The 16175-nt window shown below is 37.5% G+C and overlaps 1 protein-coding gene across 2 annotated transcripts in view; it reads left to right on the forward strand.

Annotated features, from left to right (window-relative positions):
- The window catches only part of ITGA2 (integrin subunit alpha 2), a 125195-nt gene extending 115635 nt beyond the window's left edge, over positions 1-9560 (forward strand). For both annotated transcript variants that reach the window (XM_049863608.1, XM_049863619.1), the window contains 3 exons: positions 5932-6021; positions 8524-8640; positions 9336-9560. In XM_049863608.1, coding sequence (XP_049719565.1) covers positions 5932-6021; positions 8524-8640; positions 9336-9416 — 288 coding nt within the window. In that variant the 3' untranslated portion in view covers positions 9417-9560. The remainder of the gene's footprint in view (positions 1-5931; positions 6022-8523; positions 8641-9335) is intronic.
- The last annotated feature ends 6615 nt before the right edge of the window (positions 9561-16175 follow it).

Here is a 16175-nt window from a genome sequence, read left to right on the forward strand (position 1 = left end):
TGTTTTGTAGGAAAAATTCTTTCATCTTTAGTCTCTAGGGACTATGACGCTATTTTTTTTCTTTTTTTTTTTTACTTAAACCATTATCAATTCACTTAATGTGTCCCTATGTTATCTATGTTTGAGACCAGTGATAAGTGTTAACTTTTTATGCCATCCTCCAACTTGAGTAAATTTAAAAGAGTAATTAAGAGACTGAGCCAGTGGAAAGGAAATAAATTACTCACTTTTTGGAAATACATTTTCTCTTTTTGGCTACTAGGTATAGTTTAGGAAACTACTTCATGGAGTGTATTGAACTGTATACCCCAGTAACCAGAAAAACTGAGTCCTGGTAGGCAGAGTATATGAAAAACTGGGTATTTTATTCTATTTCCCAGTATGCATTAGGCTCAATATTTGCATTGTAGGGAAAAATTAAAAAAAAAAAAAACAGTGGAATATATACATCGATAATGTTTTCATTGAAAAAACAGATACATGTAAATATATTTTATGTTAGAAAATTATTAGGAACTTCAGCATAAAATACAGGTCTTTCCTATATGCCTGTCCCCAGTCAAGTAGTATTTGACAGAATGCTTCGGATGGGAAGGCTGAAATTCTTACTGGTGTTGTGTAAGTGCACTGACTATTGCCAAAAGGTTCAGGATGTCTGCTGCTTACATGCATGGTCAACTTCAGATTTACTTCTCTCGAAGTGCAATTCACATAACAAAAATTAACTGTTTTAAACTGAACAATTCAATGGCATTTAGTACATTGACAATGTTGTTCAGCCACCACCACTATCTAGTTCCAAAACATTTTCATCACCGTTAAACAGTTACTCCCTATTCTTCCCTTCCCTTCAACCCCTGGCAACGACCAATACACTTTCTGTCTTCTATGGATTTACCTGTTCTGGATATTAAATATAAATGGAATCATACACTATATGGCCTTTCGTGACATGCTTCTTTCACTCGGCAAAATATTTTCGGTGTTCATCCATGTTGTAACATGTATCAGTACTTCATTCCTTTTCATATGGATATACTGCAATTTGTTTATCCATTCATCTCATGTTTAATTTTTTTTTTATTTTACTGTGGTGAAAATACATATATATAAAACAAAAACTGCTATTTTAATAATTTTTAATGTACAATTCAGTGACATTAATTACATTTACCATGTTGTGCAACCATCACCACTATCCATTTCCAAAATGTTTTCACATCCTCAAACAGAAACTCAGTAAGTACCCCCAAGCAATAACTCCTCATTCTCCCCTCCCCACCAGTCCCTGGTGAGCACTAAGAAACTTTTCTCTCTATGCATTTGCCTAGTCTAAATATTTCGTATAAGTGGTTTCATACAAAATTTGTTCTTTTGTATCTTTTTTAACTTAGCATAATGTTTTTAGGGTTCATCCATGTAACATATATCAGAAATTCATTTCTTTTTATGACTGAATGATATTGCATTGTACGTATATTTCACATTTTATTTATCCATTCATCTGTTGATGGACATTTGGGTTGTTGCCACCTTTTGACTATCGTGAATAATGCCATCATGAGGACTGGTGCGCAAGTATCAGGGTTCCTGCTTTCAAGTCTTTTCAGTATGTACCTAAAAGTGGAATTTCTGGGTGTAATTCTCCATTTAACTTTTTGAGGAACCGCCAAACCATTTTCCACAGTGGCCGTGCCATTTTACATTCCCACCAGCAATGGACCAGGCTTCTAATTTCTCCACATCCTTGCCAACACTTACTATTTTCCATTTTTTCTAATAGCCATCCCAGTGGTTATGAAGTGGCAAATCACTGTGGTTTTGATTTGCACTTCCCTAAAAAAAAAAAAAATTTTTTTTTTTTAATGACTAATGACATTGAGCATCTTTTCTTGTGCATGATGGCTATTGTTTATCTTTGGAGAAATGTCTGCTCAAATCCTTTGCTTATTTTTTTTTTAATTAGGTTGTCTTTTTGTTGCTGAGTTGCAAAAGTTCTTTATATATTCTTGATATTAAAGCCTTATCACATATATGATTCCCAAATATTTTCTCATATTCTGTAGGTTGTCTCTTCTTTTTCTTGGCACCAAAGTTTACAATTTTGATGAAGTCCAATTTACCTATTTTTATTATGTTTCTCATACTTTTGGTGTCATATCTAGGGATCCATTGTAAAAAACACATTCTTAAACCTTTATCCCTATGTTTTCTTCTAAGAGTTTTATGGTTTTAGTTCTTATATTTAGATCATTGATCCATTTTGAGTTAATTTTTATATATGGATTGAGGTATGGGTCCAAATTTATTGTTTTGCATGTGGAAATCCAATTGTCGCAGCATCATTTATTGTACAGACTATTCTTTCTCCATGGAATGGACTTGGCACCCTTGCCAAAAATCAGTTGGCTGTAGCTGTATGGGTTAATTCTGGATTTTCAACGATAATCCATTGGTCTATGTATCTATTCTTATACCAGTGCAACAATGTTTTCATTACTGAAGATTTATTTAAAAAAAAAAAAAAAAAACATTGTTGTTGAGTCAATTCCAAGTCATAGCGACCCTATACAGCAGAGTAGAACTGCCCCATAGAGTTTTCGAGAAGCGCCTGGTGGATTTGAACTGCTGACCTTTTGGTTAGCATCCATAACACTTAGCCACTATACCACCAGAGTTTCCTGGTGCTTTATAGTACTGTAGCTTTATAATATGTTTGAAATCAGGAAGTGTGAAATGTGCCTATTTTGTTCTTTTTCAAGATTGTTTTGGCAATTAGGGGCCCCTTGCAATTCTTTCACCTTCAACTTACCAATGGCTTTGGATCGAAAGTGGTGTCTTGTAGACAGCATATAGTTGGATCGTGTTTTCTTATCCTTTCTGCCAACCTCTTCCTTTTGACTGGAGAGTTTAATCCACTCATATTTAAAGTAATTAACAATAAGTTTTTTTTTTAAGGACTTTACTTCTGCCGTTACTTCCAACATTTTGCCATTTGTTTTCTGTGTGTTTTACACCTTTTTGTCCTTCATTTCCTCCAATACTGCCTCCTTTGTGTTTAGTTGATTTTTTGGAGTGAACTGTTTTGATTCCCTTCTCATTTCCTTTTTTGTATTTTTTTTTTATGTGTGGTAACTATGGGTATTATATCTAAAATCCTAAATTTATAACAACCTAGTTTAAATTGATACCAACTTAACATCAATAACATATAAAATTCTGTTCCTGTATCACTCCTCCCCCCTTGATGGTGTTATCACCAATTATATATATTTATATGTTGTTCGCCCAATACATAAATTTATGTTATTTTGATGTGCTTGTCTTTTAAATCATGTAGAACATAACAAGTAGAGTTACAGCACAAAAATACTAGAAAACTGACCTTTATATTTACCCCTGAAATTACTTCTACTATGATCTTTTTTCTTCATATCGACTTAAGTTACTGTCCAGTGTCCTATCTTTTAAACCTGAAGGACTATCTTTAGCATTTCTTGTAGGGTTAAGTATTGTGGTAATGAATTGCCATGGCATCTGCTTATCTGGGAATGTCTTAATCCCACCCTCATTTTTGAAGAACAGTTTTTCCAGATATAGAATTCTTGGTTGACAGTTATTTTCTTTCACCACTTTAAACATGTCACTGCCTTGTGACCTCCATAGTTTCTGAGGAAAAATTAACATTTAATATTATTGAGGATCCTTATATGTGATGATTCACTTCTGTCTTGCTGTTTCCAAGAATTCTCTATCTTTAGTTTTTGAGAGTTTGATTAAAAGTTTCTTGGTGTGGATCTCTTTTAGTTTATCCTACCTGGAGGTCATTGAGTTTCTTGGATGTGTAGATGCTTGTCTTTTGTCAAATTTGTGAAGTTTTGGCTATTATTTCTTCAAATGTTCTTTCTGTCCCTTTCTTTCTTCTCCTTTGGAGACTCCCATCATGCATATGTTGGTCTGCTTGATACTAGGCTCTGTTTACTTTTCTTTTTTTTTTTTTTTAACATTTTACTTCTCAGGCTGAATTCAGTTGTCATATCGTGATTTTGCTGATTCTTTTGCCAGCTCAAATCTGCTGTTGAATACCTCCAGTTTTTTTTTTATTTCAGTTATTGTACTTTTCAGCAACAGTATTTGTTTAATTCCTTTTCAAATTTTCAATCTCTTTATTGATACTCTCATTTTGTTCCTGTATCATTTTTTTAATTTCCTTTAGTTATATTTATTTATTTAGCTCTTTGAGCATAGTTAATACTGTTGTTTTAAAGTTTTTATCTAGTAAGCCTATTACTGGTGCTTCCTCAGGCACAATTTTGGCCACTTAATTTTGTTTTTTGAATGGACTATCCTTTCCTGTTTCTTTGTATGCCTTGCTACTTTTTGTTGAAACTGGTATATTTGACTATTATAATGTGGTAACTCTGGAAATCAGATTCTTCCCTTCCCCCGAGATTTTCTTTTTTTGTTTGTTTTAGCTTGGTTCATTTTTTGGGGGGGAGGGAGGGTTGTTTGCTTGTTTGTTTATAGTCATGCATTGGTTTCGTGACTTTCCCTAAGTATTTTTGTGAAGTCTGCCTAACTGGATATGTATGGACACTAATGACTTTTTTACGTTCAGCTAGTGTTCTGACAGATTTCCTTGAACATCGGGGAAAAAAGGCAAAAACAAAACAGAAAATTTTCTGTCTTTTCATATTGGCTCATGCCAGGGCCTTCCTTCATCACTTAGCCCAGCTTGCACTGAGCCTAGGTAAAAGCCTAGGGTCTTCTCAGGTAATTTGTAGGCATGTGTCTTGTTCTGAGGATGCATGTAGCTTTCTCAATTCCCTTTTAAACACTGTACTTTTGAAAGCCTTAATTTCTGAAAGAAACAGTCTGGCCTCTTCTTTTGGTATATTACATACCTTAAGGGAACAGTTTAGACCCAGGATGCTACAAGCAGTCACAGCCCTAGGTCTCTGTTCACTGCCCCTGAGCCCTGGGTGGGCTCCAAGACAGGCCAAACTGAGATGAACACCTTGCTTCAGTCCTTTAAGCAGCCCCTAGACAGTTTAGAACACGCTCAGTAACGTGGTTGTTGCTCTGCTCTATCTAGAGCCAGAGACCTGGCTCCCTCTCTGGGTGTGCAGCCAACTACTGATGATTTAATATGGCCATGCCAAGCCAGAGGAAGGGGCAAAGTACAAGTGCGTGAAAAAACAAAGCTTTCTTACCATTTATATGTTGCCTTTTTCTTGTTTCAGCTTTTGCTTAGTTTCTCTAACCCTTTGACTAGTTTCCAGAGTTCTGATAGGCTGATTGATTCTGCCAGTTTCTGCTTGTTTTTGTTCTGTTTGTGAGAGGGATGAGAGCATGCAGCTGCTGATGCCACCCTCTTGCTCCATCCTTAAAATGTTTACTTTTAAACAGTATTATTTTACACATGTATCCTCAGAATGAAAGTTTCCCTTTTTAATATTGGTTTTACATTTCATTATGTAGCTTATTCAGATAAGTATATAAAAATATTACATTTTCAATTTTACGTCCTGTCCAAATTTCATTAAGTTTTAAGAAATCCAGACTGTGATCTTTCCCAACTAAAAACATAAATTTTAAACCCTTGCTTTTCAATATCATTTGCAAATTAGAATCACCCAGAGAGATGTGTTAACTGCTAATGCTTAAACTCCACTCCCCAAAGATTTGGATTTAATTTGCTGTGGCAGGGTCTAGTCACCCATGTGTTCTAAAAGTTCTCCCAGGTAGTTCTCATGTGCAATTCAGTTGCACAGCACCAGTACAGGCAACACAAGGGTTCTTGAGTCTTCAGTGTTGGTGTTTGCTCTTGACACTTTCCACAAGAAAATAAATAAATAAACAATAAACATGCTCAGTTTTATGCATTAACTTCTGCTAAGATAAAATATAGTCTTCATTCTTATGTTCCAGTCAACTTTCCAGGCAATACAGCTGACAGGGTCTGCAGAAATTGACACCTATAACCCTCAGATATATGTGATTGAAGAAAACACCGTCATGGTGAGTGCATCCCGTTGCTCCCCAAAGGTGTTAGAATCTATGATAGGTATTCCGTTTCTGAAAACTTAGATTAGTAATTCTTCTTACCTGCATTTATGTAGTAGCATCTTACCAAAATTCTGAAAATCTGGTATTTATTATGTTGAGCTTTTGGTAAGGGTATTTGCTACTCAAAAAACGCAGTGACATAGTTGCCTTTTCCCCTGCCCATGTTGGCAAAGCTGTTTTTCCTAGAAGTAAGGAGTCAACGAAAGGTAGGACAGTAGGGGTTCCATCTTGTCTATGGCTCCATTGTGCTTCCTAAATCAGCACAACCAGTACTTCCTTTCTCCTTGGGCTTACACAAAATGGCCTAGGTCTTAGGTCATTGAATCTAAATCATGCTTATTTAAATCATATATTGTATTTTAGAGTGCTTTTTTTTTTTAAAGAGTCTTGCTTAAACACCTTTAGTAAATAAGGCAGTTATGACAGAGGTTCTTATTTCTATTTATTTAATTTTTAGCAGTACTCCTTACAGCCAGTCACTGACACTGTTTAAAATGTCCATTAATTAGGTCTTACATTCTAGAAAACTATAAACGTTCCTCTTGATAAAAAGTTTTTACAGAGAAATGTACTTTCACAGAAAACAAAGGCTCTCTGTTTCAAGAGCTGCCATGGGACAACTTTCCTTTGCATTGAAATTCTGGTTAGAGTCTGCCATATTTAGATAAAGCAGGATTTCCATGTCCAGCTAATCTGTTGGCAGAGCCCTGAACGTTTTCCTCCCAATGCTATTGTTAGGAATTGGAAGCCAGTTCAAGACTCTGCCCCCAAGGCAGCTTGGCAGCTAACCTCAGTCCGCTGCTCCAGCCTATGTATGTCTTCATTGAAAAGCCGATGGCCCTATGAACTCTGGGTCTCTTTCAATGCTGAGAGTAGAGCTCATGACACCGCCCTCCCTCTCTAGTCCCTGGGAAATGATTCAACACAATAGAGAATGCTTTTCTGCCTCTGGCTTAGGAGCTTCAGTGAAGTCCCACACCCTCTCTTCAGAGACTGAGGTTTGGAAAACCAGAAATGGAGCTAAAGGAAAGTGTGGACTTCAGATACAAAGAGCTATAATCTTAACCTAGGAGGAAAGTTCTAAACATTTTTGAAAGCTCATTTTAGAAAAATATATTGTTCAGACAATCCCTGAAACTCTGCTAAAGTCTTTATTTTTTAGAAAGCAGTATTAAACTTATTAATTTAAAATGCAAATTAATAATCTTAATGAACCCCCTAGAAGTTTTTTTTCTTGGTATTCTCTGAGGAATCTTGATATATTAGAGGCCAACTATTAACTGTGTCTATGAAAATATTTTTTGAATCCAAATAATAATTTGGATAAATTTTTTTTAACGTTTTGAATTTAAATACAAACTGACTCATTCCTATACATAGATAAATGATTCTTAAATTTTTGTGCACTCCTGGTCCACTTAAAAATCTGATCTGTAAGATATTGTACTCATGTATCCATAGGGATCCAGGGACCCCAGATTCAGAAGCTCTGGAATAGAAAAAGTAGAGACATAACTGCCATTAAACACGGGATTACATTAATTTATAGTCACTTTATTCATAAACTGATAAAACCTTATTTTAGCTCTTGAAGATACAAATGATAAGAAATACAGTCATCAAAAAGGCCAACTTCAAGTTTAGCCCAACCGATAAATCATGTGACAAAAGGCAGCTTCCCTGCCAAGATAATTCAATGTTAAATCAAGAAAATAAGTTAGATTAAAAAAAAAAAAAAGTTAGATACCATCCCCTTATTTTTTTCCTAAGAGTATCTCTTGAAGAATACACTTCGTGGAGGAAGTGGCTGAGATTCATTTTGCAACTTAAAAAAATAATATTAAAATCATATACATTTTTACTGTTAAAACTCTTAGGGCAGTCATTCCATTGCAGTGTCCCAAGGTTGTGGGGAACGGTACATAAAGAATCATGTCACCTCAAGGATAATTTTAGCATTGAAAAGGTCCATTTGAGCCGTAAGATATTAGTTCTACCTTTTCAACAATTGGTATCCAGTAACTTCGAAAGAGAGTTAAGCGAAATCAAGCTGTTTAATCACAAGGGGTTTGGACTTTTAGTTTCTTCTTTCACTCTCCTCCCAAGACTGGGTTCCAAATGCTTTCACTTGATGAGAGTGTATGCCAAAAACTAAAGTTTGTTGTTCATAAATAATTAAAACATCTAGGATTGTCAGACAAGACACAGGCACTAAATACTGAAGCAATTAAGGAGGGAAAACTAGAGAACTTGTATTTCTTACCTGGAGTTTGCAGGAGCATTTTCTCTAACGCTTGTACCGTACAGCTGAGGATTGTTTTCAGGAGCAGGTCACATCCCCTTCCTGGAGCGAGGGACCTTCATCTGTAATATTAGAGAGTTGGACTAGACCATCTGACTTTTTTTCCAGTGCTAAAACGAGATGACTCAATTGTCGTGACTATTCACTTACAGATTCCTGTTATAATAATGAAGCCTGGTGAGAAAGCTGAAGTACCAACAGGAGTTATAGTAGGAAGCATAATTGCTGGAATCCTTTTGCTCTTAGCTCTGGTTGCAATTTTATGGAAGGTAAGAAACATTTCATATTTTAAAATACAGGGCTCTGAAAGGAATCTATCCTGAAGTTCTTATAATAGAGCAACTTTAAGTTTTTTATGGTACCTCCCCTATCATGAAGAAAAAGGAAATGCCAGTTTATGTACACTTTCTTACTCATGTTCTTGAAAACAAGCAATAAAGATTTTTTTCTCCTTTGTCTTCCCTCCCACCCCCTTTTTTTAAACTTCCTTTCAGGCCTCTAAATGTTTCTGTTTAGCTGCAAATAGGTAGATTCTGAGAAATTTTAAGTTTATGCAATTTGGTTAAGCTCTCTGGATATTAATTTCCTCATTACAGGGGGTGATACTAGGTCAGTAGTTCCCACCCTAGCTCTCCAGGGGCCCAGGGATTCCTCAGAGGTGCTCTAGAGAAAGTGAGCAGCAAAGGGGGTTAAAATGCCACCGTTTGCCATCCAGTGGATTTGGATTCATGACGACCCCATGTGTGTCGGAGTAGCACTGTGCTCCATAGGGTTTTCAATGGCTAATGTTTCAGAAGTAGATCTCCAGGTCTTTCTTTTGAGGTACCTCTGTGTAGACTCAAACCTCCAACCTTTTGGTTAGCAGCTGAGGATGTTAACCGTTTGCACCACCCAGGGACAAGGGGGTTAAAGGCATCACACAAAACAAGTCATAGATGGTAACATTTTTATACCATCTTTACAGCTCGGCTTCTTCAAAAGAAAATATGAAAAAATGACCAAGAATCCTGATGAGATTGATGAGATGACAGAAATAAACAGTTGAACCGTCCAACAGTTAAAAGACGGCAATGCCAACTGTGTGAAACAGCCAGTGATTGATATTTGCATGAATGGGTTTTTTTTTTTTTTTTTTTAATCCTAGTGTTTTATAATGTAATAAGTAAATTAGTCTGCAGGTCGGTTTGGAGTGACGAAATCTTGGGTGGGGTGGGGGTAGAAAGAGTAAAAGACTTATTTTATATGGGGGGTATCTTTAAGCTGGCTGGTCCAGAGTTTACATTTTAATGTACACTGTGTCCAGAACATAAAATCCTTCCATGCACAAGTCTTAAGGCAAAATATTAACACTTTCTCAGATTTTTTGGAGGGAAAAATGCTATTTTTTAAATATTGTTTTTAAACAGCAACAACAAAGTGGAAGTACCCATTATAGGTACATAATTGGCTTGACTATTGATGTTGACAAGAGGGGAAAAAGCCACACAGTCTTCAACTTATGCTGCTCATCCAAAGTGGCCACAGAGGTTACTTTTAAGTGATATTTTCATTTATAAACTAGGTATAATTTGCCTTTGGTTCCTCTCAGCCCACAGCTGCCTGTTCAGAGTCCCAATCTTGCTCTGATATAATTGTCAAAACATGCTTGAATAACTGATCAGTGCTTAGAGTATGCCTCCTGCTGAGGAAATCTCTATTTCAGCAGCAAGGTATGGGGGGTGAGGGGGATAGTTAGAGACCAAAGCACAAAACTTAACGGGTTTATCGATGGCCCAACCTGTGCCAGAGAAAGGAGAAGGAGAACGTGTCCTTTCTCTTTAGTATACATAACTGGCTGGCTGGCTGGCTGGCTGACAAGGGCCTGGTGACTGTTTGAAAGAGGAGTGATTTCTTTGGCACCCTTCCTCCTCCCTTACTGAACCACACTTGCACTTCCAGTTGATTCCAATCAATGGCTATTCCCTGCGTGTCAGAGTAGAACTGTGCTCCGCAGGGTTTTTCAGTGGCTGTTTTTTTGGAAGGTCACAAGACCTTTTTTCCTAGATGCCTCTGGGTGGGTTTGAGCTGCCAACCTTTCAGTTTGTAGTTCGGCACTTAACCAATTGCACCACAAAGGGACTTCTCCCCATCTGCTGTTTTTGTGGGCCATCCAGTTGATTCCAACTCTTAGCGGCCCTATATGACAGAATAGAATTACCCCGTAGGGTTTCTAGGGCTAAAATCTTTACGGGGGCATATCACCAGGTCTTTTCTCCCATGGAGCCACTGGTGGGTTCGAAATGCAGACCTTTCGATTAGCAGCTAAGTTCATTAACCATTGCACCACCAGGGCTCCCTGGCCCACCTGCTCCTGTGTTCTAGAAGCCTACTGAAGCCTGCCTTCCTCTTCAGTAGTTCAAAATTATCCTCTTCCTTCACACTTCATCCAAAACTCCCATTCCCTCAGGCCAGCTGCTCTCAGCCAGGTATGAGGAGGAAAAAGTCAGCTGTTTAATTCACATACTTCCATGAACTATATATAAACCTCTTAACTTTAGGGAGCTATTTTCATTCATTGCTAAACAAGTAAAAAAGTAAGCCTGAATGAATTCCTAATTGTTGGAGTTTCAGGCAATGTAAACCAGGTAAAGTAAAAACCATCTCTAGAATTTGCCAGAAGTTACTGCGAGCCATTGGGAACCACCAGAATGGCAGGTACACCCTCCGTGTTTGTCTGTTTCTAGAGTAGTCAATCTTCCAGAAGAGTGAATTTCACCTGGGCAAGCTTGTTCGAAAGGTAGAATCTTAGTCCCCATACCCTGTGATTCTTACTTAGTCACGTTGGGATGAGGTCCAGCTAGCTACATTTTAAGAAGCACCCCAGGCATTCTGATGTAAAGGGCCCAACTTTGAGGGACACCACCGTTTCTTCTGGTCTACACCTTCTTTGATCTATTTCTGAACTCGCTCACTCTCTCTGAGAGACTGGGGGGAAGACAGCACAGGTTAGGGCGGTAGGGACTATTTCATGTCAGAAACAACACATTGAAAGCTTTGGACAAATCACTCAGCCTCTATAAACTTCAGTATCCCCACTTATAAAATGGGAATATTGGATTGGAGTTCAGCAGTGATGCTTTTAGCTTTTACAGTCTATGATCTGGATTTCTTATACTACAAACAGACAATCCTCCAAGAATTTGACTTTGAGAAGAAGCCAAAGGAAAATGTATTGATTTGCCCATATGGGTCCAGCTTTAACTGCCTTTCTAGCCTGGCCCCTGTATTGGCAGTCCAGTAACTATCTGGACTGTTTAGTGACTTTGTATTTGACAACGCAGAAAAAAGAAAATATCCATAAAATGTTAGACATTTATAGCAAAAATGGAACTGTTCTCTCTCGTTAGGTATGCCAGAATCCAATTCTTATAGCAGCTGTGTGGCTTACAGACCACTGTTTCATCCCAACCAAAATTTTATTTGAAAAAAATAAGTGGAGGAGAAACTGGTCATTAAGTTGATAAAGAATATTTAATAAACCATGTAACTACTCTATATATTTATACATATTGGTTCTTCAATGTGAATTATAGCATGCTATTCCTTTTTTTTTTTTATTCCTTTTTACTCTGCCTCATCTTCCTTTGGTGACACTAAACGGAGATCACATACACACACGGCAACCTTTAGAGCCTTGGCAAGCCTTGGCTTAGGTAATCTGTCTTGATGGCGTTGTTTTCCATGAAGTAGCTGGATTACTATAAACTCAAAAATGAACCACTTGTCTCTGTACCATGTATCACACTAGGGCAGAGCTTCTCAACTTTGGCACTGTTGGCATTCTGGACATATAATTCCTTCTGGAGGGGACGGGGCTGTCCTTTGCTTTGCAGGATACTGAACAGCATCACTGGCCTCTACCCAGTAGTACCCCTGCATTTCTCAGTTGTGACAATCAAAAATGTTTCCAGACATTGCCAAATTCCTCCTGGAGGCAAAATCACCCTTGGTTGAGGACCACTACACTAGGACAAAGTGGCCTAAATAGATGATTTCTCTTATCAAATCACAGGTCTGAGGCAGAGGCTCCAATGAGGAGTGTTCTTCAGCACGTTTAAGGTAGTCATCCAAGAAATGTTAAATAAAACAAACAAAAAAAAAAGTGTTTAAAATAAGTTATAATGGAATTCCTATTCAGATATACCTTTGCTTTCAGAGTAGGTAGGCTTATTATTTTTTAATGGGTTTTAGGCTTAAAAGATGCCATGTTAAAATTTCCATTTCATAAATGGTACGTAGACAAGGTCTATTGAATATGATCGAAACTAGGTTGCTTCATGCATGGTTGCTGTAAAAGCTTTGTGAAATAGCAACGATGACAAAAGTGCACTAAGATTTTAAATTGTTCATGACTCACTTAGTAACAGAGCTTAATAACAAAATGAGAACTCCTAACTGGACAGAAATCATTTCTAGTGGCAGTGTTGTTTTTACAAAATAGTAAAAGTTATCTATTAACTGTGAAGTGCAAAGAAACCAAAACCACTTTTTCATTATCACACAAGTGACTATATTAAAAATTACTAAGTTTTAGTTGCCCTGGAGTCGATTCCGACTCATGGCAACCCCACGTGTGCGGAGTAGAACTGCTCCACAGGGTTTTCAAGGCTGTGACCTTTTGGAAGCAGATCACCAGGCCTGTCTTCCAAAGCACCTCTGGGTGTGTTCGAACTGCCAGCCTTTCAGTTCATCGTTGAGCGCTTAACTATTTGCACCACCCAGGGACTCCTGATATACAACTATAACCCAATACATGAAAATCTCTTCAGTTAAGACATCGTTAAGACAGGATTCCTTAAATTGAACACGCTGGTCCATTTTTCATATTTCAATTTGCACACCGAAAATAATTGTATACATAACTGTTTTAAAACTATGCTCTTCATGTATTTTAAAGTATATCCATTTTCATCAATTTGAAAGGCTAATTTAAATGTTTAGAAAAAGAGGCAAACATGGAGGTAAAATTTGAAATAAATGAAAATGCTAACTACTTCTTTGAACTGTAAGGAATGAAAATGTAGCCAATATGTAAATATAAAAAGATAATTTCATATGTACCTGATTTATTTTGACAGGTAGTCAAAATATAAATGTATATATTGCACAACTAAGTTGGAATTGTATATATGTTAAAGAAGAAATTGTCTTGGATATTTTCCTTCATACATAATGCATAAATCTTTGTTAAGATAGAAATATGTTTGCTGGTTTTGATGAACTCATTTTTGCCTTTTCATTCCACCAAAAATATAAAAATGAATGTATGCATGTTTGTACACTGAGTTGCACAATACATGTGATTTCTGAGAAACAAAAATCAAATTGGAGTCGTAATCAACATAAATTAAACTCATCTCATATTAAAGTATGAGAATCAAACAGAAAAATGTTATTTAATTATAAACCACTGTTTTCATACCACATCACTGAATATCATTAAAATTGTTTTAAAAATGAAGTGATTTAGTTTGGGTTTTGATTTCCTACATATATGTATATAAACTCATTGTCACCAAGTCGATTCCAACTCATGCCGATCCCGTGTATATACAAAGTTGTCCCTTGGCATCTGAAGGGGACTGGTTCCAGGACCCCTCTGCGAATACCAAAATCTGCAGAGATGCTGAAGTCCCTTATAGAAAACAGTGTAGTATTTGCATATAACCTATGCACATCCTCCTGTGTACTTTAAATCATCTCTAGATTACTTGTAATGCCTAATACAATGTAAATGCTACGTAAATAGTCATTATATTGTATTGTTTAGGGAATGATGACAAGAAAAAAGTCTTTTTTTTTTTTTTAATCCAAGATTGGTTGAATCCACGGCTGCAGAACCCATGGATATGGAGGGCCAACTCTACATACATATACACACACACTGTATTCATCTCATGCGCTCACTTTACATTCAAGAGATGCAACTTAAGAAGGCTGAGGCTGTAACCAGCCATAGGTATCTAGGCTCTTACATTTCATCAGCGACCACAAGGACGTCTTGTAGGAACCTTAAACTGCCTTCAAAGTTTAGGGTCTTGGTGTAAAATCTTGCTACTCAAAGTATGGTCCACAGACAGGCTTTGCTACATCAACAGGGAGACTTAAAAATGCAGGTCTTAAGCACGCCTACTGAATCCGAATCGAAAGTTTAAAAAGTTTCCCAGATGAAGCGTATCACAATAAAGTTTGAGAAGTAAAACTTATTTCTTGAAATAAGATACATCCTTGGAATAGAGGGAGAAAGAGAAAAAAAAAAAAAATCAGCCAAACTGCCGCCAGAATGCAAAATCATGATCACCTATGTTGTTTTTTTTCTCAGTAAGCAGGGGTGATTACGTGTTTTTCACTTTAAGGATCAAGAGTCACGCATATGCTGAACTTCTAAGACAAGCTACCTGCCGGGGCTCACAGACTGGCCGACACTGTATAGATGGCACACTTTCTGCAAAGCCTGGGAGGTAAGTGCTGCCCTTAAACACCACAATGAACAATCGTCTACCACGCACACGTGAGGTGATCTTGCACCTGCCTTCCGGCCCATCACAACTCTGCCGAACCAAAGGCAGCTTACTGTAAAGCCACCACTACATATGTGTGTTTGCTACGTAATTTACATCGAAACAGAACTTTAAAAGGAACGTTAGCTTCCTCCCCTCACCCTGCCACAGAGCTATTATAGAAATGCTGCTAGACTTGTATTAAATCTATGCAAAAGCCACCATTTGTCCCACACAAACTGGAAAAACATATTATATTTACTCGCCTAAAAAAAAAGGAATTTTATTCTAAATCACCTTTTAAAAATTACAAACAGCATTTTTAAAACTAAGATGTCAATTAAAGATTAGAAATCATCTTACACAAAACCAGAGCCTAGTTCTCATTTAAGGACCATTCTGATATAATTTAAAGAAAATGTCTACTAAACTGTACTTTTTGGTTCTATGCAACATGAAAGTTTAATAGATGAAAAATGGAAGCAAGTTGCTCTTACTACAGCCCTTACTATAACTTCATTCTGCCACCCTCTGCTGCATGATCTACCTAACTACATCATACAAACCATTACCTGCTGAGAGGCCTTCAACTTCTACCCTGTAACCACGTGTCATGGTATAGGAGTGAGGAAGGAAGTGGAAAAGTTGCACCAGACACTCATTCTTTCAGGCAGGTACTTTAGATCATCCACAAGTCCTTCAACTACACATGTCAGCTGTGTGTAATCTGGCATGCCATACTTAACACAAACAGCATTGATACCCATTCATTAGTACATGCTGTGAGCTCATGTGCTGGTCTAGGCACTTTGGACAGGGCAGAGACAAAGTTTTCAACCTCACCAAATGTACAGTCTAGTGGAGATAAAGCAATGCAGTACAACAGGTAGAGAGTGGTTAAGTGCCACAACAAAATATAAAGCCAGGTAAGCGGACATGATTAGTTTGCCTGGGCGTATCGTTCAGTGGTAGACTGTATGTTTTCATGTATGAGGCCCCAGGATCCGTCCCCAACACCTCCACAGACGCTTGCCTTTAAGGAACCCTGGTGGTGCAGTGGTTAAAGTGTTTGGCTACTAATCAAATGGTCAGCAGTTCAAATCCACCAGCCGTTCCTTGGGAGAAGGATACAGCAGTCTGCTCCCATGAAGATTTACAGCCTTGGAAACCCTGTGGGGCAGTTCCACCCTGTCCTACAGAATCGCTATGAGTTGAAATGAACTCCACAGCAGTGGGTGGGTTTTAAATACGGCAGTCAGGGAGAC

This window comes from Elephas maximus, chromosome 2 (genome assembly GCF_024166365.1).
Source record: "Elephas maximus indicus isolate mEleMax1 chromosome 2, mEleMax1 primary haplotype, whole genome shotgun sequence".
NCBI lineage: Eukaryota > Metazoa > Chordata > Mammalia > Proboscidea > Elephantidae > Elephas > Elephas maximus.